Source organism: Trichomycterus rosablanca, chromosome 15 (assembly GCF_030014385.1).
Source record: "Trichomycterus rosablanca isolate fTriRos1 chromosome 15, fTriRos1.hap1, whole genome shotgun sequence".
Classification (NCBI taxonomy): Eukaryota; Metazoa; Chordata; class Actinopteri; order Siluriformes; family Trichomycteridae; genus Trichomycterus; species Trichomycterus rosablanca.
Genome location: NC_086002.1, coordinates 24,716,741 through 24,742,467, shown reverse-complemented (window position 1 = coordinate 24,742,467; position 25,727 = coordinate 24,716,741). Strand labels below are relative to the sequence as shown.

At 39.3% G+C, this 25,727-nt stretch overlaps 5 protein-coding genes and 1 pseudogene across 5 annotated transcripts; 1 reads left to right on the top strand and 5 right to left on the bottom strand.

The window, feature by feature from the left end:
• Nucleotides 1–850: 850 nt before the first annotated feature.
• LOC134328403 (histone H3) lies at nucleotides 851–1,335 on the bottom strand. The gene has a single exon (XM_063009502.1). It carries the CDS (start codon nucleotides 1,333–1,335, stop codon nucleotides 925–927), a length of 411 nt encoding a protein of 136 aa, XP_062865572.1. The 3' UTR covers nucleotides 851–924.
• Nucleotides 1,336–2,025: 690 nt separating this feature from the next.
• On the bottom strand, nucleotides 2,026–2,420 carry LOC134328989 (histone H2A-like). Its single transcript, XM_063010227.1, has one exon. The coding sequence runs from the start codon at nucleotides 2,410–2,412 to the stop codon at nucleotides 2,026–2,028; it is 387 nt and encodes a 128-aa protein (XP_062866297.1). The 5' UTR covers nucleotides 2,413–2,420.
• A 560-nt stretch (nucleotides 2,421–2,980) lies between these two features.
• Nucleotides 2,981–3,636, bottom strand: LOC134328865 (histone H1-like). Its single transcript, XM_063010097.1, has one exon. It carries the CDS (start codon nucleotides 3,630–3,632, stop codon nucleotides 3,024–3,026), a length of 609 nt encoding a protein of 202 aa, XP_062866167.1. The 5' UTR covers nucleotides 3,633–3,636; the 3' UTR covers nucleotides 2,981–3,023.
• An 11,034-nt stretch (nucleotides 3,637–14,670) lies between these two features.
• Nucleotides 14,671–15,109, bottom strand: LOC134329034 (histone H2B-like). Its single transcript, XM_063010277.1, has one exon. The coding sequence runs from the start codon at nucleotides 15,096–15,098 to the stop codon at nucleotides 14,724–14,726; it is 375 nt and encodes a 124-aa protein (XP_062866347.1). The 5' UTR covers nucleotides 15,099–15,109; the 3' UTR covers nucleotides 14,671–14,723.
• Nucleotides 15,110–15,772: 663 nt separating this feature from the next.
• Nucleotides 15,773–16,116, bottom strand: LOC134329054 (histone H4). Its single transcript, XM_063010301.1, has one exon. It carries the CDS (start codon nucleotides 16,108–16,110, stop codon nucleotides 15,799–15,801), a length of 312 nt encoding a protein of 103 aa, XP_062866371.1. The 5' UTR covers nucleotides 16,111–16,116; the 3' UTR covers nucleotides 15,773–15,798.
• A 6,878-nt stretch (nucleotides 16,117–22,994) lies between these two features.
• LOC134328402 (histone H1-like) overlaps nucleotides 22,995–25,727 on the top strand; it is a 7,605-nt pseudogene continuing 4,872 nt past the window's right edge.

The following is a 25,727-nucleotide window of genomic DNA, read 5'->3' as shown; positions in this document are numbered from 1 at the left end:
GTAGATTACACTACAATCAGTTAATACCATCTCTGTGTAAAATACAGACTGTGTACACCGTGCAACACCAACGCCACTAAATTCTCCTAACTATTTTTTATATTACATAAAAATACACATACATAAAAGAAAACACACACATACACACATAAACACACAGATTTAGTTCGTGTTTTCACATTTTGTTGGAAGATGGAAGAAACGCTCCACTAACCGTCTATTGGTTCTCCATAACATTATAATTACAGTTACTACTACTACTACCATCACCAATAATACTATTATTACAACAACTATAATAGAAATAAAAATCATTATTATGAGTAATTATGATAATTTACACTTAATATTTTACAGTACGTCTGTTCTAAAATGTTTCTATTTACCCTGTGTTGAGTACCTAGAATAGTATTTTATTATTTATTTATTATTCTGAATAATAATTACTGATTATTTATCTTTTTTTTTGCATTAGTAGTGTAATATTTTTACCACCGCTGCAATTTACAGCTCCCTCTTCTTTACTGTCATGTTTTTATTCCGTTACTCTACTACTCATAACTACTATATTACTCTTACTAACTTAATGCTTTATAGAACCCCATAAACATACACCACTATAAACATTATTAATCATGTGTTATAAGACACCATCTGCCAATCTTTAATCTGCTGTACTTATGTAACCTTGCTTATAATTGTATATATATAAAGAACATGTAAAGTACATCTCTACACACACACAAAAAAAACCCGTTTTTCCTAATATTTAAAACTGATAAATATAACTAAAAATTTAACTCGGAACACGCACACACAATGGAATAATAAATTAAAAAAGTTATGAAAAGTGCAAATTTCAGTGGAAGCATGTAAGTGGCTCTTAAAAAAGCCTTTGGGGATAACTGGATGGAGTGGGTTTGTTTAAGCACGCTCTCCGCGAATACGGCGGGCCAGCTGGATGTCCTTAGGCATGATGGTCACCCTCTTGGCATGGATGGCGCACAGGTTGGTGTCCTCGAACAGGCCGACCAGGTAAGCCTCACTGGCCTCCTGCAGAGCCATGACGGCAGAACTCTGGAAGCGCAGATCGGTCTTAAAGTCCTGAGCGATCTCTCTAACCAGGCGCTGGAAGGGCAGCTTGCGGATGAGCAGCTCAGTGGACTTCTGATAACGGCGGATTTCACGCAGAGCCACGGTACCTGGCCTGTAACGGTGAGGTTTCTTCACACCGCCGGTAGCCGGGGCGCTCTTGCGGGCAGCCTTAGTGGCGAGCTGCTTCCTCGGCGCTTTACCACCGGTGGATTTACGAGCGGTCTGCTTGGTTCTTGCCATCGCGTCTGGAACTCTGCACTTCACGAACTGTAGAACACAATATGTTAGCCCGCCCAACACGCTCTATTTAAGTACCAGAGCCGCTCCGCGCTCATTGGGCGTCTTGATGAAGCTCTTTTCTCATTGGACGATCGTGCTTACGTTAAATGTCGCTTACTGGTCGGCGTTCTGCCGCTGCCTCGTTTCAAAAAACATAATATTTCCTCTATGCTGTTGGCGAGATTTATAATACTTTCCTTTGTTTCTTTGTGCTTTTAGAACACGGCTTACAATCGCATTTAAAGCATATACCTTTTTAAAAAATATATTATTGAATATTTCGTTCATTTTGCTTGTTGTTAGTTATTATTAGCATTATTATTATTTTTGTTTCATGTGTATTACACAAACACGTTTGTTGCACCACTTTTAATCGTCTATATTGTTGGTTTTGTTACTGCAAGTGATCTATAACTTGGCTAATGTATACATATATAGGGATATATGTAAAGATAAGATAGATAGGGAAAAAATAAATCGTACATATTGATTTGTTAATTTTAACGTGATAAATCACGTGTTTTATGCCGTGTGAGTCTATTAAACGATATTACATTTGTTTTGTTTACACATTATCTGGGGAAATTGCACTTTTTCTGTGGAAATGGGTGGCTCTTAAAAGAGCCTTTTGGTTATAACACGAGAGCGACTTTACTTGGCCTTGGCTGCTTTCTCGGTCTTCTTGGGTAACAGAACAGCCTGGATGTTAGGCAGCACACCGCCCTGAGCGATGGTTACACCTCCAAACAGTCTGTTCAACTCCTCGTCGTTACGCACGGCCAACTGCAGATGACGAGGGATGATACGAGACTTCTTGTTATCTCTGGCGGCGTTACCAGCCAACTCGAGGATCTCAGCGGTCAGATACTCCAGCACGGCAGCCAAGTAGACAGGAGCACCAGCTCCCACACGGTGGGCGTAATTACCCTTACGTAGCAGTCTGTGAACACGGCCCACGGGGAACTGAAGTCCGGCACGAGACGAACGAGTCTTGGCCTTAGCTCTAGCCTTACCACCGGTCTTCCCTCGTCCACTCATTTTGATGATCAGATGCGTTCGTGGAACAAAACTGAAGTAAACCGAGGGAAGGCTCGAAGCGGTATGATATAGGAAAACTGGCCTCTCTCCTATTGGCTTAGAGCGAAGGCACAGCTGAGCCAATCATAAACGCGCCGTCATGTCTCAGGGAAACACATACACGCCCCCTCACATATTGCCCCCCCTCCTCCTCCCCTCTCTTCTCCTCCGTTCTTCCGCCCGTGTAATGTATGATACAGAAAAGCTTCTCTTAAGCAACAATTACATTATATTATGTCACAATAACATTTACACTAATAATTACATTATGTAAGGAGCTCATATACGTGAGTGCACATACATATACACATTTATACGCAGTTTTATGGGGATGTGTGACAAAATCATTATTATACATAAAACAGGACCAGTTATACTTAGTGTTTTTAACTCCTTGCTGATCACTCTCCACAACATATGTATGTATGTATGAATGGCTGCATGTATGAACAGTTCGCATGCATGCTTATATGTATATATGTGTTTAGGAAACGCGACTCTTTATGGGAGGAAATAGGTGGCTCTTAAAAGAGCCGTTTTAAGAAAATGAAGATAAGAAAACAGGAACAAGTTTACTTCTTTTTGGGTGCAGCTTTTTTGGCCTTGGTCGCTTTGGGTTTAGCGGTCTTGGGTTTGGCTACCTTGGCTTTTTTAGGACTCTTGGCTGCCTTCTTGGGGGTCGCCGGCTTCTTAGGGCTCTTGGTGGTTTTCTTAGCGGCAGCAGCGGGTTTCTTGGCCTTCTTGGGAGACTTCTTAGCTGCGGGCTTCTTGGCTGTTACCTTCTTGGGCTTCTTTGCAGCGGCGGGTTTCTTTGCGGCTTTTTTCACTTTAGGAGCGGCGGCTTTTTTGTCCGCGGGTTTCTTCGCCTCGGTCTGCTTCTTGTTGAGCTTGAAAGATCCTGAGGCGCCGGTGCCCTTGGTCTGCACCAGGATGTCCTTGGTCACCAGGCTTTTGACGGCGAGTTTGACGCGTGAGTTGTTCTTCTCCACGTCGTATCCACCTGCAGACAGAGCTTTCTTCAGGGCGGCCAGGGACACGCCGCTCCTCTCCTTGGAAGCGGAAACAGCTTTGACGATCAGCTCGCCGACGCTGGGACCCGCTTTCTTGGGTTTGGCCGCGGTCTTCTTTTTAGGAGCCTTGGCGGGGGCCGAGCTGGCCGGTGCTGGAGCTTCTTCTACCATCGTTGTTGGAGCTAAAACGGCGCTAAGAAAGAGCGAGTGAAGCGCTGTGCTCTGTTGTACAGAGATTCCTCCCTCTTACGAGAGGGGGCGGGGCTTTATAGCACACATGAGAACTGTGTAGACTCAGCTCGGCCAGCGCAGCGTCTGTGTGCTTCCGTGACACATGCGCACTTGTGTTTTCTCATGGCAAATAGTGATTAAAATACAAGTCCTGATATAAAATGCGAGGTAATAAAGTGCACGTCGGCCGAACATAAGCTCTCTCGTTCATGTAAAAGCCCGCAAAGGGAACCTAACGATGCTCTGTTTCCTTGTGTTCTGCTAAAACAGCACACCGCTCCTGATGCGTAAAGCGACGCAGCGCACATTTCACATCTTATTACACGTAAAAATATGCTGAGGAAACCCGATCTTCTTGTAGACACAGACTGAAAAGAGCAAACAAAGCCTTGGTGTTTTCCACATGTATTTATAAGCGGATGTGAGCTTCCTTTTCTACTAGAAAAATAGGCTGTTTAGTGCGAAGTAAAACACAGTTACCAAGCAGGACTAGGTCGAGTCCAGGGTGCTTAACTGTCATGTAGCTGAAAGAACAAATGTAAGAAAAAAGTAAACATAACAATTTAGAATAATAATGATGATAATAAGAAGAATAGTTAAATACACTAACATTAATTTCAGTTATTCCTACATATTTGTGCTGTAAGATCTACAGAACATCCCCGTATCAGTTTTAAGTTCACATATACTGACACATTTCTAAAACAACACATGGCTCCAACATTCACATTCCACTGATCTTTCTAACACTCACAAAACAGATTCAAGTCTATTTTAGTTATTTATCTGATACATCTCTTTTATAAAGATGCACTTTTTAACGTTTAACTTTTTTAACACAGTTAAAATACAATGTCTTATTTCACTTATTTGGATTTTATTGATACACAGCTAAGATCACTTTCACTTTAACCAAGATGTTTCTGACTTTGAAATATGTTTATGAAACGTTATGCTTTAGCAGAATATGACTTATAACGTCCCATTTCTCACAATACAGTGAAATATACAAACACATTTTTAACACAGATGTCACTTATAAAGACTTTATAAGTCAGTATTGTTCAGCACAGAATAATCTGAAAACGTATTTACTCCATTTTTATGTATGTATTTGTTTAATGTATTCATTGTTTATGTAGTTAATCACTCATTCATGACTTACACCCGATTTAACAAAACATTAATGGCTCTAGCAGTCCAGGTGAGACATATCCACCCATTTTACTTACATTTGTCTGTCTCTCTCTCTCTCTCTCTCTCTCTCTCTCTCTCTCTCACACACACACACACCTGCAAAAGCTAGCAACAAACACAAGCGTTGTCCATTTATATATTACACATTCCTAAACACAATTTTACTCTCATGTTTTATTCACCCTACACCTCGTCCTACACCACTGCAGGTGTTTTAGATGTATTTTTTTTTTTTATCATAACGTGTCTCTAATGCTACTTTCACAAGCACTGAAAGGTTTCTAAAGCTATTTGTTTGTTTTATTTCAATTTCACTACAATTTGACTGATTTGACCTAATATGAATTTTTTATCATACACTGCTCTATTCTCCCACTCTGTCTCATATCCTAGTATGGGTTATTTTTTGGGCTACATTGTCATGTCTCTAATGGCTATTTGTCCCACTTAATTGTACAATATTAAAAAATACAACAAATATGGTGATTTTAGTACATTGTAATAGGGTTTAGGGTTGCATGGAAGCCCTGTTGAATTTCTTTTTTTAACATGTTTAAAACTGCAAAATTATTAAAATTAAACTTTAGTTACAGAAAATATGTGTAATACATCAAATCGATTGTGGACTAATTTACTGAGGCAAAACTACAGTGGCTAAGAATTGCAAAACAAAATTACAAAAACAAAAACAAATTTACAAGAGCTGAAACACTTTTACCAATGCCGAAACAAATTTACAAATGGCCGATCTGATGGAAAGGGTAAGTACAATACACAGGAAGTGCTCGTTGCTTACCTGTTGCCAATCAAACTATTTTGCAGGGGTGAAGTGAACAGAGTTTGTGATGGTAACACTAAACAATAGTGATGTGCAGATGAAGCCTCATTAAAGCTTTTGAAGCTTTTCCTGATTGTGCTGAAAATACCTGAGTGAGGGAGGAGGGGGTGGTTATAGGGTTGCACCTATAAAAAATATAACGTGTCTTACACCGTCATGAGAACATTATCAAAATGTTTTATTTAGGGTGTTTAACATATATTATTTTAATTCTTTATAATAATAAGTCAGAACCATATTTTAGACAAAACAAGGCACTCTGCCCACTGCGCTACTCATACAGCGGTGTATTAAACAGGTTGTTATGCTGATAAACCTGCGCGCACACACCGTTACTAAGAACACTTTCTAATTCCCACGATAGCAGCAGTATCCTTCTGTTAATACATATCGCTTTGTCTCCCATTGATAAAAATACGGAACGAAGCTTGTCCTGTATCATTTCAATACTGAACGCGGCGTTTTGTCTCCAAATAAAGAACGATTCTGTATTTTACGGGGTGGTTGGTAACCCTAGTTTGACTGCAGGGGCAGAATCGCCCCAGAATGCTCTCATAGACTCTCATGTTAAAGCTCTTTTTTTTCGTATTACAGGAGCTATAATGCATTTTGAATGATCTCCGGAGGGGCTCGCACATACGTGCCTGCGTCACACGTAATCGTTCCTTATTTGGAAACTAAAGATGATGTTCCGCATTTTTATCAATGGGAGAGAAACGCTGCAGATTAGACTGAGACGGGGTGATATGTATGAAACAGAAGAAAACAGCTGCTACCGCGGGAATTAAAAGGGGTTCGGTTATTATTGTAAGTAGTGTTCACTTTTAGTCTTAGTAACGCCGTGTGTAGGGCGAAAGTAAAGTAACAGGGTCAGTACTTTTCTCACTGCCCCCCTAAGCAACGCAGTCCAGAACAGGGCTGCATGTCTGTGTGATGGATCATGTAAAAACGTTGTTTACACTATTGAGAAAAAATGTTACATGATGTTCTTTATGCATGTTGTTTAACCTAAAATATGGTTTTGATTTATTATTATAAAGAATGAAAATAATAAATGTTAAACAGCCTAAATAAAACTGTGTATGACCCGTTATATTTTGGGTTGCACAGTTCTGAAAGTTGGCAACTCTAGTTGGAGCAGCTAGCACCTAAAATAAAATGCTGATGAAGACTGAATTAAATTGTTAGTGTGAAGGCTTTACTTCATTTTATGATTAATGGTAAAGCTGGTCTCTCTCCATGTTCAAAGTTATTTGTGAGGGCAAACTGACAGATGACTTAAGATGTTAATTATTTAAGCATTAATTTACCCATTCAACAGGTCACCTTGGCCATCATCGCAACAATTGCCCCCCCTGAGAGATTTGGCAGGAGCCACCACTGTTTGACTGTCAAGTCAAGTCAAGTCAACGACTGTCTCTTATATAGTCAGTGAGATAAAAGCACGAAAGCTTTGAATCAGTCCCGCACATTCCTGCTGGTTTAATACAAGCTCCGATACACTGAGTCGAGTGTTACAAAAGTGAAACAAGCTTCAAAGCCTCGGTATCAAATGTTCCATCCCTAATAAACAATGTTCTGTCTATTTTGTGTTAATTATTTCAGCCAGTTGGCCACTTTTGTTTTTCTTGTGTGAATTCCTTAGATGTTTAGAGAAGCGGACGGTAGATAGAGATGCACAGGCCATGTCTAAACGTCTGCACAAACAATCTTCCTACAAGAAAAACAAAAGTGGGTCAAACTGTGCCAAATCAATGTGCGGATCATGATCCGCCGAAGAGCTGACCCCGCAACCGAGCGGGAAAAAGGCCCAGGAGAAGAAGAAGATTGTCATGTGTTTGTAAATACATCTTTTCGGATGCAACAACTCTTTTTATATGTGTGTTCAGTTTTAATCTGAGAAGCAGCCTTTGAAAATGGGTATCGTTGAGTGTCATCTTTGTCTGAAGTACCTTTCGTGGTTGACCCAGCACCTAAAAAGGATTTGCAGTTCTCCCAGGGGCTTTAGTAAAGTTTAGTACTTGAAATTCTAAGTGCTGACCTTAAGAAAACATGGCAAGTCTGCATGGATTTTGCTCGAATCGTTGTCCAGAAAAAAAATACTTTGGAATGCCTGAACGGTTCCAAATTTGAGTATGTTTATCTAGAGCCTCTGATGACAATGTAGCCGAAATTTCGGACTCGTCTGACCTTTCTAGAGCCTGTTTGGACACGTTCCAATTCCAATATATTCCCATTCAAATCCCATAATAACTTTTTGGACACCACTTGGGCCGTTTGACTTAAAACTCAACTATGTGGGCAGTCAACACCTCTAGAAGTAGTCTGAAAAATCTGAAAGCTCTAGGTCCACATGAAGATTTTTAAGGCCTTTCAGTATTTCTCCTCCTTCACTGAGAAAGGCATAAGGCCAAGGTGCAAGTCTGCATGGATTTTGCTCGAATCGTTGCCCCAATAAAAAATACTTCGGAATGCCCGAACGCTTCCAAATTTGAGTATGTTTATCTGGAGCCTATGTCGACAATGTCGCCAAAATTTCGGACCCATCGGACCTTGCTACCCCGTTTGGACACGTCCAAATCCCAATTTATTCCCATTCAGATTCTTACACGCTCTATGTAACACTGCTTTGAAAGGTCCGATCGACTCAAAACTCGAATGTGTGGGCTGTGGACACCTCTAGAAGCAGTGTGAAAAATCTGGAAGCCCTAGGTCTACTTGAACATTTTTAAGGCCTTCCTGTGTTTCTTTTGCCTGACTTTGAACCATTTCTAAAGGTTCCAGAACCTCTAGGACAACAAAACTTGTTTGCATTACAAACTACGAGTTTTCCCGAGTGTAACCATACCAAATTTGTCTACCTAAGTGCCCAATAAACATGTTAATTTAGTAGCTAAACGTTATAAAAACGGGGCGATTTTCCGCGATTTCCCGTGGAGTTAGCTCAAGCTGCTGGTGTCAAACAGCATCTACTCATCGAGACAAATCTATTGATATGTGTATCTTGCATGTTGATCACCGGGAAGTATGAAAAACGAGTGTCATTAGCATTCGGTTGCTAACAAAGGCCTCATAGGCTTGGCGGGAATAAACAGTCAAACACTGACACCGGGACTCGATTGAATCGTAATCTAGGAGTCCTCCCGAGTGCATGGGTACCAAATTTGTCCAACAAAGTGCCCGATAAACATGTTAATTTAGTAAAAAAATTAATTACATAATAAAAAACGGGGCGATTTTCGGCAATTTCCAGCGGAATTAGCTGCCGTTTCTGGTGTCAAATGACATCTACTCATCAAGACGAATCCATTGGTATGTGTTTCGTGTCTGTAGACCCTTGGGAAGTGTGAAAAATAAGCATTTGGGCCTTCACTACTGTATGCTGCTTATGGGACCCCACTCAAGTATTCAATATATTGCAAATGGGATGACTTTTCACTGTCCAAAAGCTGTATATTTTTCATGCCTTTATTATACTGGAAATGGTATGAGTTTATTTTTATTTTTATTTGGTCCAAAACCAGTATAGTATGACCAAAACCCTTAAGAGATTTTTTGGTCCAATTTTTTTCTTTGTTTCTCTGATCTTTTTCAAACTTGCACCATAGGTTGGGGAGGTGGAGACTTAGAGAGGAACGCAGATTTGGAAGTCCTACCTCGCTCCAAACCTGAGATCTGACATTCCCATTTCCAACATATCGCATAGGTAAAAAATATAGTGGCGGCTGCTGGTCTTTCAAAGAGGGGAAGCTCATTGTCGGCTTACATCATAAAATTTGTCAATTTATTTATATATAAATTCTCCCCTTTGTTAGTTTTCAAGAAAATGGCCTGAAATGGGTTGCAGTTTGTCTTCCGACTTCACTCGCAAAATCCGCGATGGTACTGAAGCTCCCAGCGACAGCTGTCAATCAAAACGGGATTCAGCCTTTCGACTGATCCTCCAATCATCTTGCAGAAGCTCAGCGTCCAGACCCGCCCACAGCTCATTCACCCCCAGAGACGCTCAGCGTCCGGGGGCGGGACAAAATCGTGGCATTTATCCAATGACCGGCAAGTTTCGAAGTCCCGCCCATGCAGCCCCATAGAAGCAAAGAGACGCTCAGCGTCTGCGGGTAAATGCATGAATGTATGAGTTAACAAAATCGAGTCGATTTGTGATAAGTAGCTGATTCTGAATGAACTCGTCTTCAAGATGAACGTGTTCTAACGCATTTGTAGTCAATGAAATGTTAACACAACTGTACATATTTGACCATTTAATTTTTGACATTTTAGGGGAAGCTGAGCTTCCCTTGCAGTCTTACAGAAATCGCCACTGATATATATATATATATATATATATATATATATATATATATGTGTGTGTGTGTGTTTGTCAAAATTTGCTTATATAATCATAAATAGACTTATCCCATTTGCAATATATTCTGAATCTCACTTGCGATATACTGTAATGATATAGGATCTCATTCCAGTTGCGACATAAGTCCTACTTGCAATATACTGTAGTAATACATGTCATCCCATTTGCAATACAGAAATACAATTCTGGGGTGGCAGAGCCGGACGGGTTGCGGGCCCCTGCCGGCCTCGGGCCGGGGACCCTGGGTACCGAAAGCAGAGGCGATCTGAGGCCCAAAATACGGGGGGCCCCACGCACAGCGTCCGGCAAAAGGCACGTAATAGATTGCTATCGGGACATTAAGGCACTAATTAGAGGAAGTATTACTGTTATAATGTTATTTACATATATGTACATGTTTAAATGTCTTTTATTTATAGAATGATGAGTTTTTCTTCTTTAAAACAGATTATTTGATGATTAGTAAAAATACTTCAGGGAGAAGAGAGAACTCTTTAGGGATCGGTAAAAGACTGAGATCATATCCTCTTTATAATTAAATTAAAATAATTTTAAAAGAAAAAATAGAGGTTGATGTTTATTTAAAAACATTTAAATTAATAAGGCTTTTCGTCTTTACGTATCATTTGCAGATATTAAATTATCTGTTTTCTTGTGCCTCATGTGTGACAAATTCTCATTGGACTGTATGTCCATGTTTAGTGATGATGATGAAAATAATGATGATGATGATGATGATGATGTCATAATAACAGAAGAAGAGCAAGAATAAAATTATCACAGGATTGATGGCCTAAAACAAAAACAAATACAACAGAAAAAAAAGCCCTACTACTACTACAGCTAGTGCTTATGATTATTATTCCACATATGGTGTGGTGCTTAAAAAAGTAAAAATAAATAAATAACCATACAATAATAATAATAATTTAAATGAATAAATAAATAATCTTTATCTCTATATCTGTTTTTTTCTCTCTCTATTTCATTCCAAGAGCTTTATTAGCGTGACTGTTGTAATACTTACAGTATTGCTAAAGCATTGAAAAGACAGAATATGAATGTATATACAGGGGAAAAAAAGGAAATATAAATAAAAAAAATTTAAAATTTAAAAATAAAAGACATGTATATATGGAACACTTTCTCTTTGTGGGTTAATTCAGACTGTTCCTCTGTTCGGGTGTATCAGTCCGTGTCTCTCAGACTGTTGCAGGCAGATACATACTGTGCTGCTACAGTGCTTCTCTCCTTCTCCTCTCCTAACATGATGCTCAGTTTCTGACTGCTGTTATTTATGTACTATGTAGATTCAGATTCAAGTAGCTCTGTAGGCATGACAGTAGAAAACAATATTCCCAAAGCAGTACAAACTATAAACAGTAAAACTGAACAGAGAACACAAATAATAGACAATAAAAAATAATTTGTCTAATTTACATAACGATATACAGAGGATATAAAAATGTTCTTAATAAACATATATAGGTGTGTGTGTGTGTGTGTCTCAGGTACTGTGCAGTGAGGGATTTGTTGTTTAAATCTGTCTGTGACATTTTCTTGTGTTGGTTTGAATTTTTGGCAGTGAAGAAGGAAGTGCATCTCTGTCTCCACTGTAAGATGTGGCTCCAGTTTATATTTACTTTTTATTTCACGATGGTATTCTAGTCTACTGTGAGATTGGATTTGGTTCTCCCAGTGTTCTAGATACCTGTTCTTACTGTTAGCTATGAGCTGTTGGACAGTGCTGTGATCTATGGTGAGGCCTGTATGTGCTGTAGTGCTTTAAATTGTAGTGACTCTTTGGGACTTGACTTTAGGTGTATCAAGAAATGTTGAGATCTTTTTTGTATGTTTAAATTCGGCCTATTTCTGCCCTGCAGGTGATGGTCAGTGTTTTCCTTTGGACTTATAAAATCATTCTACAGAAATGAACATGCAGGGTTTCTGTTGGATGTTTGTACCATTTAATAGAACTGTAAAAAATTGAGTGGACCCCATACTTCACTCCCGTACAGTGCAACGGGCTGTATCACACTAACAAATAATTTACTCCATTGAGGTGGGGATGTCAATGTTGTAAAATCTCCTCCTGATTGTGTACAGGCCTCTGCCGGCTTTTTCCTTTAGTGCATTCACTGCCATGCTGAAACTCACTGATTCAGTAATGAGTACAGCCGTAGCCTAGTGGTTAGGGTACTGGACTAGTAATCAGAAGGTTGCTGGTTCAAGCCCCACCACTGACAGGTTGCTGCTGTTGGGCCCTTGAGCAAGGCCCTTAACCCTCAATTGCTCAGATTGTATACTGTAACTGTACTGTAAGTCGCTTTGGATAAACGCGTCTGCTAAATGCTGAAAATGTAAATGTAATGATGAGACCAAGGTAAGTGTACTGCATTGTGTGCTCCAGGGCAGTGCTGACCATGGTAAACTGGTGCCATGTATTCCTGACATCTAGGTTTGTTTTTGGAACACCATCATTTCTGTTTTCTTTAGATGTACTGCTAGGGCCCAGTTCTGGCAGTACTGCTCCAACAGGTCTAGGTGCAGCTGCATAGAGTATAAATTTTACTTCCCCGTCCTGCAGAGTGTGTCCGGGAGCTGCACACTAAATCATTTATGTAGATATTAAACAGTGTTGGACTCAGACTGCAGTCCTGCAATTCTGTGTTGTGTATTGTGTATGTTTGTCACCAGTTCTTACAGCACTTTTGTTTATTAGTAGTATCTGTGTGTGTTTGAGTAAAATGTGTGTATACACACACACACAAACACACACACACACAAATACATAAAAAAAATACATACATAAAAGAAAACACTTATACACATATACATTTTGTTCGTGTGTTGTCACATTTTGACCACTAGATGGGAGCCACGCTCCACTAATTGTCTATTGGTTCTCCATAACATTATAAGTAACTAGTTATATTATAAGTTACTACTACTACTACCATCACCAATAATACTATTATTACGACAACAACTATAATAGAAAAAAACAAATTGATTATTATGAGTAATTATGATTATTTACAGTTAATATTTTACAATATGTCTTTCCTAAGATGCCTGTAAGTACCCTGTGTTGAGTACCTAAAATAATATTTTATTATTGATATTGATACATTATTCTGAATAATAATTACTGATTTCTTCTGACTTTTTTTTTTTTTTTGCATTAGTAGCGTTATATTTTAACCACCGCTGCAATTTACTGCTCCCTCTTCTTTACTGGCATGTTTTTGTTCTGTTACTCTGTTTAGTGCGGAGTAAAACACAGCTACCAAGCAGGACTAGATCGAGTCCAGGGTGCTTAACTGTCATGCAGCTGAAATGGAAGAAGAAAAAAACATAATTTAGAATAATAATGATGATAATAAGAAGAATATTTTAACACACTGACATTCATTTCAGTCATTCCTACATATTTGTGCTGTAAGATCTACAGAACATCCCCGTGTCAGCTTTAAGTTCACATATACTGACACATTTCTAAAACAACACATGGCTCCAACATTCACATTCTACTGATCTTTCTAACACTCACAAAAAAGAGTCTATTTAAGTTATTTATCTGATACATCTTATTTATAAAGCTGCACTTTCTAATGTTTAACTTAGAAATGGCTTTAACACAGCTGACACCGACATATAAAATGTCTTATTTTACTTATTTGGATTTTATTGATACACAGCTAAGATCACTTTCACTTTAATCAAGATGTGTCTGACTTTGAAATGTCAGAATGCATATAAATGGAGCCACTTAATGCTGTTTAATGATAATAGTTGACCATTACACTGTCATCTTAAACACAACTTCAATCATAACATTAATAACGGGACGATATTTTAAGTGTATCCAGAGCAGTAGAGAGAACAGAGTGGTGACACTCCCATCTCTACTTTAACTCGACTACATTCTGTACCTTCTCCACCACTTACATTAGACAAAATGAACTTGTGCATATTCACAATGAATTCATTAATGTATTACATGTAGGAATCAATGTTATAATAGTTTTGGATTTTTCATTATAGTTTAGTTTTATTTCATTGTGACTTTTTTCTCTTGTTTTTATAGTGGGTTTGCTAGTTCTTTTAAATTTTTATTATTTTTTTAATGCTTAGTTTTAGTGTAGTTTTTATCAGTTCTAGTATTAGTTTTAGTTTTTTTTATACTTTGGGTCATTTTTCAGGTGCAGGATTCAAAAAAGGTCAGAGTAAATATTGTGTAATAAAAACTCAACAAAAGATACCATTTAAAAATGTTTTTTCAAATACTGTTGAACAACCAACTGTCCACAAAAACTGTAACAGTCCACAGAATAGCAGCTATTAGTATTATAATATCTTTTTTTAGAGTAGCGATATTTTATTGTGTAATCTCCTAAACTCACCACATAGTGACAGTCGTGGACAACTCGTGAAAAACAGCAGTGCCCAAAAATAGTAATATATTAATAAATAAAAAAAATCAAGTATTACAAACAAGGGAAGCTATCTAGATAAAGAGTGTATAACATATTCAGATATAATATTTAAAAAGAGGAAAATTCTCTTAACTTGATAAGATGGGTGGCTCTTAAAAGAACCGTTGGTTTGCCAGAGCGACTAAGGCGCTTTACTTGGAGCTGGTGTACTTGGTGACGGCCTTGGTACCCTCGGACACGGCGTGCTTGGCCAGCTCACCGGGAAGCAGCAGGCGCACGGCGGTCTGGATCTCCCTGGAGGTAATGGTGGAGCGCTTGTTGTAGTGAGCCAGACGAGAGGACTCACCAGCGATACGCTCGAAAATGTCGTTGACGAAGGAGTTCATGATGCCCATAGCCTTGGAGGAGATCCCGGTATCAGGGTGGACCTGTTTCATGACCTTGTACACGTAGATAGCGTAGCTCTCCTTCCTGGCCTTTCTGCGCTTCTTGCCTCCTTTGACGGCGGTCTTGGTGACGGTTTTCTTGGAGCCCTTCTTGGGCGCGGACTTCGCTGGTTCAGGCATGATGCTGCTGTTTTCTCTAGAACAAACTGCAAGTGAATGTAGACGCTCTACACGCCCGCTTTATTAACCCTGCATGCTGAGTAAGACAAGATGAAACAAGTAACTCTGATTGGTCCAAGGTCCTGGGTTTCTATTGGACAGGAGACATACCGTTCCACGCCCCCTTCTGCCCCATTCACTAGAATCTGTTCTTTGTTGTCTGTTCACGCTTAATCTGAGGTCGAGACATGTTTTAAAACCGAATATAAAAGAATCAATAGCAATATTTTATTACATTTTATATATAAATATATAGATAGGATAGATGTATATTTTTTGTTTGTTTTTTAAGCAAGGCATTTGGGCACAATGTTTTACTGTATTTTACACAGAGATCATGTTAATGATTGTAGTGTAATCTACAGTATGGATGTACATTGGTAGTATGCAAACACGCCGTATGACAGCTAAACAATAATACTAAAATTACTAATGATAATTCCAAGCTTTTAGGGCTACATAAAGTGAATGTGTTATTTTTACTTATAATAATGATTTCAAGCTTTTGGGGCTAAACGACTGATTTGCAAATGTACGCATCAGTGAACGTGCTACTACTAATAATAACAATATTAATAATAAAAAAGGAGAACTTTTTCTTTTGTAGAAAATATGTGTGGCTCTTAAAAGAGCCGTTGTGTTAGCGTTGAGGTCTGAACGTTTAACCCCCGAATCCGTACAGGGTGCGTCCCTGGCGTTTCAGAGCGTACACCACGTCCATTGCGGTGACGGTCTTTCTCTTGGCGTGCTCGGTGTAGGTGACGGCATCACGGATGACGTTCTCAAGGAAAACCTTGAGCACACCGCGGGTCTCCTCGTAGATCAAGCCGGAAATACGCTTTACACCGCCACGGCGAGCCAAACGGCGGATGGCGGGTTTAGTAATACCCTGGATGTTATCACGGAGAACTTTGCGGTGACGCTTAGCGCCTCCTTTTCCAAGACCTTTGCCGCCTTTTCCTCTTCCGGACATCGTTACTGCTCTCGTCGAGATGAAGTGAGTCAATGCAGGATGAGCGTTCACAGCGAGCCTGTTATTTCCCTCTACCGGACCTAGTTGAAGACAATGGGGCGGAGTTAAGCAGCGACCGCCCACTGTGACCGCAGCTGCTCGGAGTAGGCCTCATGTAAAGCGCGTAACTTAGAACCTCCACTGTTTTATCCTCACAGTAAATCGGTCCACAATCGATGTGATGTATTCCACATGACAGATTTTTCTGTAACTAATGTTTAATGTTAAGAATTTTTTTTCTAAACATGTTGTGCCAAAAGAAAGAAAGACAAACAAACAAACAACCCTAAACCCTATACAATGTAGTGAATATTGAATTTGAAACAAACAAATAGCTTTAGAAACCTTTCAGTGCTTGTGAAAGTAGCATTAGAGACACGTTATGATAAAAACAAAGATCTAAAACACCTGCAGCAGTGTAGGAGGAGGTGTAGGGTCAATAGAACATGAGAGTAAAATTGTGTTGGAATGTGTAATATATAAATGGACAACACCAGTGTTTGTTGCTAGCTTTTGCAGATGTGTGTGTGTGTGTGTGTGTGTGTGTGTGTGAGAGAGAGACTACACTAGATGGGACAAGCATCCCGCTGAAGTCCTGCATGCAGAATTCTGCAGAATGATTTTACATGTACAAAGAAAAACCCCAACCAACGCATGCAGGGCTGAATTAGGCCGATACCCATTAATTATTAATATTAAAAAAAGAGCCCTTAAATTCTGGATGCACCTAAAATCCAGTCCCACAACAAGCCTGCAGTTTCAGGCACTCCTATCGCAAGAGCTCTACCCTGAAAAGAGTCCCCTGTGTCAGCTGGTCCAGAGACTGACCAACACACTGACCCCTAACAACCCTAACTCTCTGACCAGCACTGCTTCCCAAACACCAATCAGGATCACCCAAATTATCAAACACCTCAAAAACACTTATCTGGAACATTGGACAACCCAAACTCAATCCCAAAACAGACTGAACTGCTATCTGACCCTAAAACATGAATACAACCTGGCCACGTATCTCCTCACTGTCCGAGATACGAAGCAGAGACACATTCTCACCAACTACAGACTGAGTGACCACAGCCTGGCCATCGAGAGAGGCAGGTTAAAAAAGTCCTGGATCCCCAGAGAGGAGAGACTGTGTGGTCACTGCAGGACAGGTGAGGTTGAGACAGAGGTGCACTTCCTTCTAAACTGCCCAAAATACACAACAATTAGACACAAATATTTTGATCAGTTTGGAAGAGAGGTGAGCGGCTTCAGAACGCTGACAGACAGCGAGAAACTGGCCATTATATTAGGAGATGGACCATCAGCCTCCACTGCAGCCAGATATGTACAGGAGTGTCACACACTCCGGGACAGTGAGTGAAACACCAGATCATCCCCCCACCCACCCCCCGCACACACACCACACACACACCACACACACACCACACACAACACACACACACACACACACACACACACATCACACACCCACCACACACACACAGTAATATTTTCTCTTTTTTTTGTGTGAATAATTGTCTAATTACATAATGAATATTTTATTACCATTTTTTTTCTATGTATATACTTGTTCTTTTTTTCAAATATTTATATATACTAATGTAAGCTTTGACAATACAAATATGTAAATTTGTCATGTCAATAAAGCAAATTGAATTGAATTGAATTGAGAGAGAGAGAGAGAGAGAGAGAGAGAGAGAGAGAGAGAGAGAGAGAGAGAGAGAGAGAGAGAGAGAGAGTTTTTTGTTTTTTAAAGTAAAATAGGTGGATATTTACATTTTCAGCCTTTAGCAGACGCCTTTATCCAAAGCAACTTACATTACAGTGACAGTATACAGTCTGAGCAATTGAGGGTTAGGAGCCTTGCTCAAGGGCCCAACAGTGATAACCTAGCAGTGGTGGGGCTTGAACCAGTGACCCTCTGGTCACTGGCCTAGTACCTTAACCACTAGCCTAGTACCTTAACCACTAGGCTACAGCTGGCCCTGGATATGTGTCACCTGGACTTCTAGAGCCATAGATGTGTTGTTAAAGTGAGTGTTAGGGTCATGAATGAGTGAATAACTAAATAAATACATAAACAATGAACACATTAAACACATAAATACATAAAAAATGTGTAAAGCAGTGTTTGGATTTGTCTGTGCTGAACAATACTGATTTATAAAGTCTTTATAAGTGACATCTGTGTTAAAAATGTGTTTGTATATTTCACTGTATTGTGAGAAATGGGACATTATAAGTCATATTCTGCTAAAGCATAACGTTTCATAAACATATTTCAAAGTCAGACACATCTTGGTTAAAGTGAAAGCTGTCAAAGCTGTGTATCAATAAAATCCAAATAAGTGAAATAAGATATTTTATGTTTCAGTGTTAGCTGTGTTAAAGCCATTTCTGAGTTTAAAAAAGAGCCATGTGTTGTTTTAGGAATGTGTCAGTGTATATGAACTCAAATTAAGTAATTTATTCATTTATTTATTCATTTATTTCCCTCTCAGTTTATGATTTAGGTGTGTGCGTGTGTATCCAGCTTCACCGTAATGTGTTCGCAAATAGAACTGTGAGTGCAATAGATAAAAACTGCAATTTGTTCACAAGGGTGTCTATTTATTTACTGAAGTCATTAAGGTTAAGGTTTATAATTTAAATCCCCATTACGGTACTAAACACAGAGAGAAATACAAGAACGTGAACAATGTACAACATTGCTTCAAAGGACTGAAAAACAGCAAATGAAGTCATTAAGTTCCAAAAGTTATAGAAATAAGATTTTGTGTGTATTGTTAATGTGAAAACCTACACTTTTTATGCTCACCTGTTTTCGTGAAAGTAAATTTAATAGTGAAATGATGTTGATGTTTTTACTCTGCCTCCTTCTAATTGTCATTGCCTGATAGTAAAAAAAGGATTATTTTATGGTTAGAACTAGCTTGGGGTCATTCTAATTTGGGTTAGATACATGTTGGGGTTTTCCTAATTAGTGTTAAAAACATGTTGGGTTATCATAGTTTGGGTTAGAAGGAGGTTGGGCTTAAATTGGGCTCAACAGATATCATCTGTGCTGCCTAGGAACACAAGTTGGTGCGACTTGTGTGTGTGTGTGTGTGTAACCCTAACCTTTGTCCTCTGAGTCCCACATCGGCGACTCCCATTTCTGACAGGTTTTTGTCGCCGTTTGCAGGTTCTCCGGCTGGTACTCACACTCAGGCATGAGGACCCAGGTGTGGTTAGCTCCAGGTGCCGGAGCTGACGAACCACACCTGGATCCTCATGCCTTCAGATCAGGTAGCGAGAACAATGAGTTCCAGCCTGAGTGTGAGTACCAGCCGGAGAACCTGCAAACGGTGACAAAAACCCGTCAGAAATGGGAGTCGCCGCTGCGGGACTCAGAGGACAAAGGTTAAAGTTACACACACACACACACACACACACACACACAGTACAAAATACAGACTGTGTACACCGTGCAACACCAACGCCACTAAATCCTCCTAACAATTTTTATATTACATAAAAATACATAAAAGTATACATACATAAAAGAAAACACACACATACACACAGATTTAGTTCGTGTTTTCACATTTTGTTGGAAGATGGAAGAAACGCTCCACTAACCGTCTATTGGTTCTCCATAACATTATAATTACAGTTACTACTCCCATCACCAATAATACTATTATTACAACAACTATAATAGAAATAAAAATCATTATTATGAGTAATTATGATTATTTACACTTAATATTATACAGTATATCTGTTCTAAAATGCCTGTAATTACCCTGTGTTGAGTACCTAGAATAGTATTTTATTATTGATTTATTATTCTGAATAATAATTACTGATTATTCATCTTTTTTTTTGCATTACTGCTGCAATTTACCACTCCCTCTTCTTTACTGTCATGTTTTTGTTGTTTCTACTCATAACGACTATATTACTCTTATGTGTTATAAGACACCACCTGCCAATCTTTAATCAGCTGTACTTATGTATGTTTATAATTGTTGTAAGAACATGTAAAGTACATCTCTACACACACACACAAACAAACAACCAGTTTTTCCTAATATTTATAATTGATAAATATAACTAAATTATAACTCGGAACATGCACACACAATGGAATAATAAATAAATAAATAAAAAGTTATAAAAAGTGCCCATTTCAGTGGAAGCATGTAAGTGGCTCTTAAAAGAGCCTTTGGGGATAACTGGATGGAGTGGGTTCGTTTAAGTAGTTTTTTTAATCAAATTCTATTTATAGTTCACATGAAAAGAATACATGTCAAAATAAATACATACCATGTTGTCCTCTTGTTTATCCTCTTGTTTATCCTCTTGTTTATCCTCTTGTTTGTCCATTCTCTGTAAAGTTTAGTACACATTTGAAATATCAGTAAAATAATTTTGCTTCAGGTCAACAAACAAACAGAAAAAAAACCCCAGATGAACCTAAATGTAAGTGCGTGTTATCACAGAGCTCATGGTGCAGTGATAGCTCAGTGATTAAGGTACTGGATTAGTAAACAGAAGGTTGCCGGTTCAAGCCCCGCCACCACCAAGTTGCCACTGTTGGCTCCCTGAGCAAAGCCCTTAACCCTCAATTGCTCATTGTGTAAGTCGCTTTGGATAAAAGCGTCTGCTAAATGCTGAAAATGTAAATGTAAATGGTGCACTTTACCCTCCCCCACCCCACCCCACCCCACCCCACTTAGTTACACGCGGGAATCTAAATATTAGGAACACCTGAATTTAAAGGTATCCAGTACAAAACCATCACTGACTGTTGACTCAAACTGCTAAAACACATGATTACATTCACACCTGAGTGTGTTTTATCTACATTTAAACCCTCATTTGTTTAAATACCAAGTCATGCAGGTGAAAAACGAGGTGAAAGCATCAGTATGTGTTGTGTGTTGGACGGATTAAAGCTCTGAGTACAGCCTGAGTTTACAGTTGAATAGAAGAGTAAAACAGGTCTTACCTGCAGCAGCTTCACACTTTCCTCGTGCTCCAGTCTGTTCCTCTCTCGGGACTCCAGCTCGTGCCGCTCCACACAGCGCTGATGATGCTCGCGCAGCCTCTGAAACCTCCGTGTCTCGCGCGCACCGAGCATGATTATAATGATGCGTTCAAGGTGCACAGAGAAAGTGCAGAACTGCACACGTGCGTTTATGATGGCGGGGTGTTTTATCAAATGTTTCAGTGCCATTTTACTTCTCATGAAGTTAATCACTCTCCCATAAAATCATTACCCAAACACAGCTTCAGAGACATTTTATTAAACGCTTTAATGTGTTGTAGAAATCTGTACATTCAAGAAAATACAACATTCTTTTTAATAATATCAATTATCAGGTCAGGGGATGGCTTAATTAACTCAGAAGGAGCTCAAATTGTTGTATGACTTCAAAATAATTACTAAAACAAAAGAGGGCTGAGCAGTTCTCCATTTCAGAATAAAATACATTCATACAGATCAAGTTAATAAACAATTTCAGTGTGTCTTGAACAAAGCATTAGTAGTTCACAGGTGCTTAATTGCTCTCTCTCTCTATCCCCTCCTCCACCCTGACTCTGGACCTGTTATGCTCTGGATCTGAAGATGCACAAACCAGTGTGACATGAACGCAGTATGAAATGTCCCACCACAACACTACACTATATTTAATGCTATTTATTTTTACTGATGCTTTTACATCAGATACAGTAGATAACAACATATTGTGCTAAATAATTTAGCATGAACTACATGTATAGAACAAATGGATACTTCTGATCAAATTCCATGTTTTACTGATTTTGTAAAAGTAAGTAAAATAAAAAAAGAAAAATAAGTTTACACATTCTCTACAGGAAACAAAGTGCTGCACATTTTAATGCATGATTACTTTTTACTTGCTGAATGTAAGTACTAGGGAAAAAACACAATGTGCCTGGTATAAAAGTAATAATGCATTAAAAAGCTAACTTTTTTTTTCTTTTAGTTACATACAGAAAAAATATTGTTCAAATTTCTATCCCATAGAAGAGACATTAAGATGTTTAAACCAATAACAAAACATGGAATTCAGCTAGCTGTGCCCAAACCACTGCGTATTATGTATTTATATAACATGTAGGACATCTTTATAGTGTGATTTGAATATTTGTGCTCTGTCATTCAATTTGAAAAGAGAAAACCTGATCCTGAAGTTTACTTGGAAAGCTTATGTTCTTGCCCCTCCCCCACACCCAGTCCTGCATAAATGTAAAAAAATGGCATAAATGTAAGTCGCTCTGGATAAGAGCGTCTGCCAAATGCCATAAAGGTCAATGTAATTTGATTATTACTGTTGTATATGTATACATAACAGTAAATGAAAGCAGTAGTATTAATTAAACAGTACATACAAAAAATCCCCAGATGTGGAACTGCATCGTCAAACATTTTAAAGTATGAGAACCAAGCACGTTAATCGTTAATCTATCCCATAATTCAACTGGAGCTGCAAGGATATTCAAAGCAGAAGATGAAAAATGTCAGAAAGCAGGGAGTTGGCTGTTTACAACCAAAAAAACAGCCAACTTAATCCAGTTGATCACTAGACCAATGTCCTCCTCAGTGGACATTTTCCTGCTCATTTATTTAAAAAAACCATTAAATACCCTGATGTGTGAATACTGTACATTTACCATCCTAGGTTGGTTTGATGGTTATTCACCACCCACTGATAGGTACAGATATTTACCATGCTAGATATCTATCGGGTGGCTGTGATGCATTGGCAAGCTCTTGGATCACAGCTCTGAAGAGTTGATAAATAGTGATCAAGTCACTCAGAATGACTAAAGAGTTTCACTTGGTCAGCTTTTCAGTCAGTCAAATAAGGGTACTTCCATCAGGATGTGAAAGGGCTTGGACCCATGGGTCAGTCCGGCCTCATCAGAATTGGGTGTAACATAGATGCTTTGACAAAAGAACATGCTAGAAATGGCTGATATAAAAAGGGGCAGTGGAAAAACATGGACATGTGCATGGGAATGACCCGTGTTGCATTTTTGGCAAATTATTGTCATGTGTTTGTAGGGCGGCACGGTGGCTTAGTGGGTAGCACTGTCGCCTCACAACAAGAAGGTCCTGGATTTCAATCCCAAGGTGGGGCGGTCCGGGTCCTTTCTGTGCAGAGTTTGCATGTTCTCCCCGTGTCCGCGTGGGTTTCCTCTGGGTGCTCCGGTTTCTTCCCGCAGTCCAAAGACATGCCACCAGGCTAATTGGAAACACTGAATTGTCCTATAGATACCTAGCCGCTAGATGCACAAACCAGTGCATTGTAGTGCCGGTCCAAAGCCTGGATAAAATAGGGAGGGTCGTGCCAGGAAGGGCATCCGGCGTAAAAGCTGTGCCAAATCGATGTGCGGATCATGATCTGCCGAAGAGCTGACCCCGCAACCGAGTGGGACAAAGGCCCAGGAGAAGAAGAAGATTGTCATGTGTTTGTAAATACATCTTTTCGGATGCAACAACTCTTTTTATATGTGTGTTCAGTTTTAATCTGAGAAGCAGCCTTTGAAAATGGGTATCGTTGAGTGTCATCTTTGTCTGAAGTACCTTTCGTGGTTGACCCAGCACCTAAAAAGGATTTGCAGTTCTCCCAGGGGCTTTAGTAAAGTTTAGTACTTGAAATTCTAAGTGCTGACCTTAAGAAAACATGGCAAGTCTGCATGGATTTTGCTCGAATCGTTGTCCAGATAAAAAATACTTTGGAATGCCTGAACGGTTCCAAATTTGAGTATGTTTATCTAGAGCCTCTGATGACAATGTAGCCGAAATTTCGGACTCGTCTGACCTTTCTAGAGCCTGTTTGGACACGTTCCAATTCCAATATATTCCCATTCAAATCCCATAAGAACTTTTTGGACACCACTTGGGCCATTTGACTTAAAACTTAACCATGTGGGCAGTCAACACCTCTAGAAGTAGTCTGAAAAATCTGAAAGCTCTAGGTCCACATGAAGATTTTTAAGGCCTTTCAGTATTTCTCCTCCTTCACTGAGAAAGGCATAAGGCCAAGGTGCAAGTCTGCATGGATTTTGCTCGAATCGTTGACCCAATAAAAAGTACTTCCGAATGCCCGAACGCTTCCAAATTTGAGTATGTTTATCTGGAGCCTATGTCGACAATGTTGCCAAAATTTCGGACCCATCGGACCTTGCTACCCCGTTTGGACACGTCCAAATCCCAATTTATTCCCATTCAGATTCTTACACGCTCTATGTAACTCTGCTTTGAAAGGTCCGATCGACTCAAAACTCGAATGTGTGGGCTGTGGAAGCAGTGTGAAAAATCTGGAAGCCCTAGGTCCACTTGAACATTTTTAAGGCCTTCCTGTGTTTCTTTTGCCTGACTTTGAACCATTTCTAAAGGTTCCAGAACCTCTAGGACAACAAAACTTGTTTGCATTACAAACTACGAGTTTTCCCGAGTGTAACCATACCAGATTTGTCTACCTAAGTGCCCAATAAACATGTTAATTTAGTAGCTAAACGTTATAAAAACGGGGCGATTTCCCGCGATTTCCCGTGGAGTTAGCTCAAGCTGCTGGTGTCAAACAGCATCTACTCATCGAGACAAATCTATTGATATGTGTATCTTGCATGTTGACCACCGGGAAGTATGAAAAACGAGTTTCATTAGCATTCAGTTGCTAACGTAGGCCTCATAGGCTTGGCGGGAATAAACAGTCGAACACAGACACCGGGACTCGATTGAATCGTAATCTAGGAGTCCTCCCGAGTGCATGGGTACCAAATTTGTCCAACAAAGTGCCCGATAATCATGTTAATTTAGTAAAAAAAAATTATAAAAAACGGGGCGAATTAGCTGCCGTTTCTGGGGTCAAATGACATCTACTCATCAAGATTAATCCATTGGTATGTGTTTCGTGTCTGTAGACCCTTGGGAAGTGTGAAAAATAAGCATTTGGGCCTTCACTACTGTATGCTGCTTATGGGACCCCACTCAAGTATTCAATATATTGCAAATGGGATGACTTTTCACTGTCCAAAAGCTGTATATTTGTCATGCCTTTATTATACTGGAAATGGTATGAGTTTATTTTTATTTTTATTTGGTCCAAAACCAGTATAATATGACCAAAACCCTTAGAGATTTTGTGGTCCAATTTTTTTCTTTGTTTCTCTGATCTTTTTCAAACTTGCACCATAGGTTGGGGAGGTGGAGACTAGAGAGGAGCGCAGATTTGGAAGTCCTACCTCGCTCCAAACCTGAGATCTGACATTCCCATTTCCAATATATCGCATAGGTAAAAAATATAGTGGCGGCTGCTGGTCTTTCAAAGAGGGGAAGCTCATTGTAGGCTTACATCATAAAATTTGTCAATTTATTTATATATAAATGTATAAATTCTCCCCTTTGTTAGTTTTCAAGAAAATGGCCTGAAATGGGTTGCAGTTTGTCTTCCGACTTCACTCGCAAAATCTGCGATGGTACTGAAGCTCCCAGCGACAGCTGTCAATCAAAACGGGATTCAGCCTTTCGACTGATCCTCCAATCA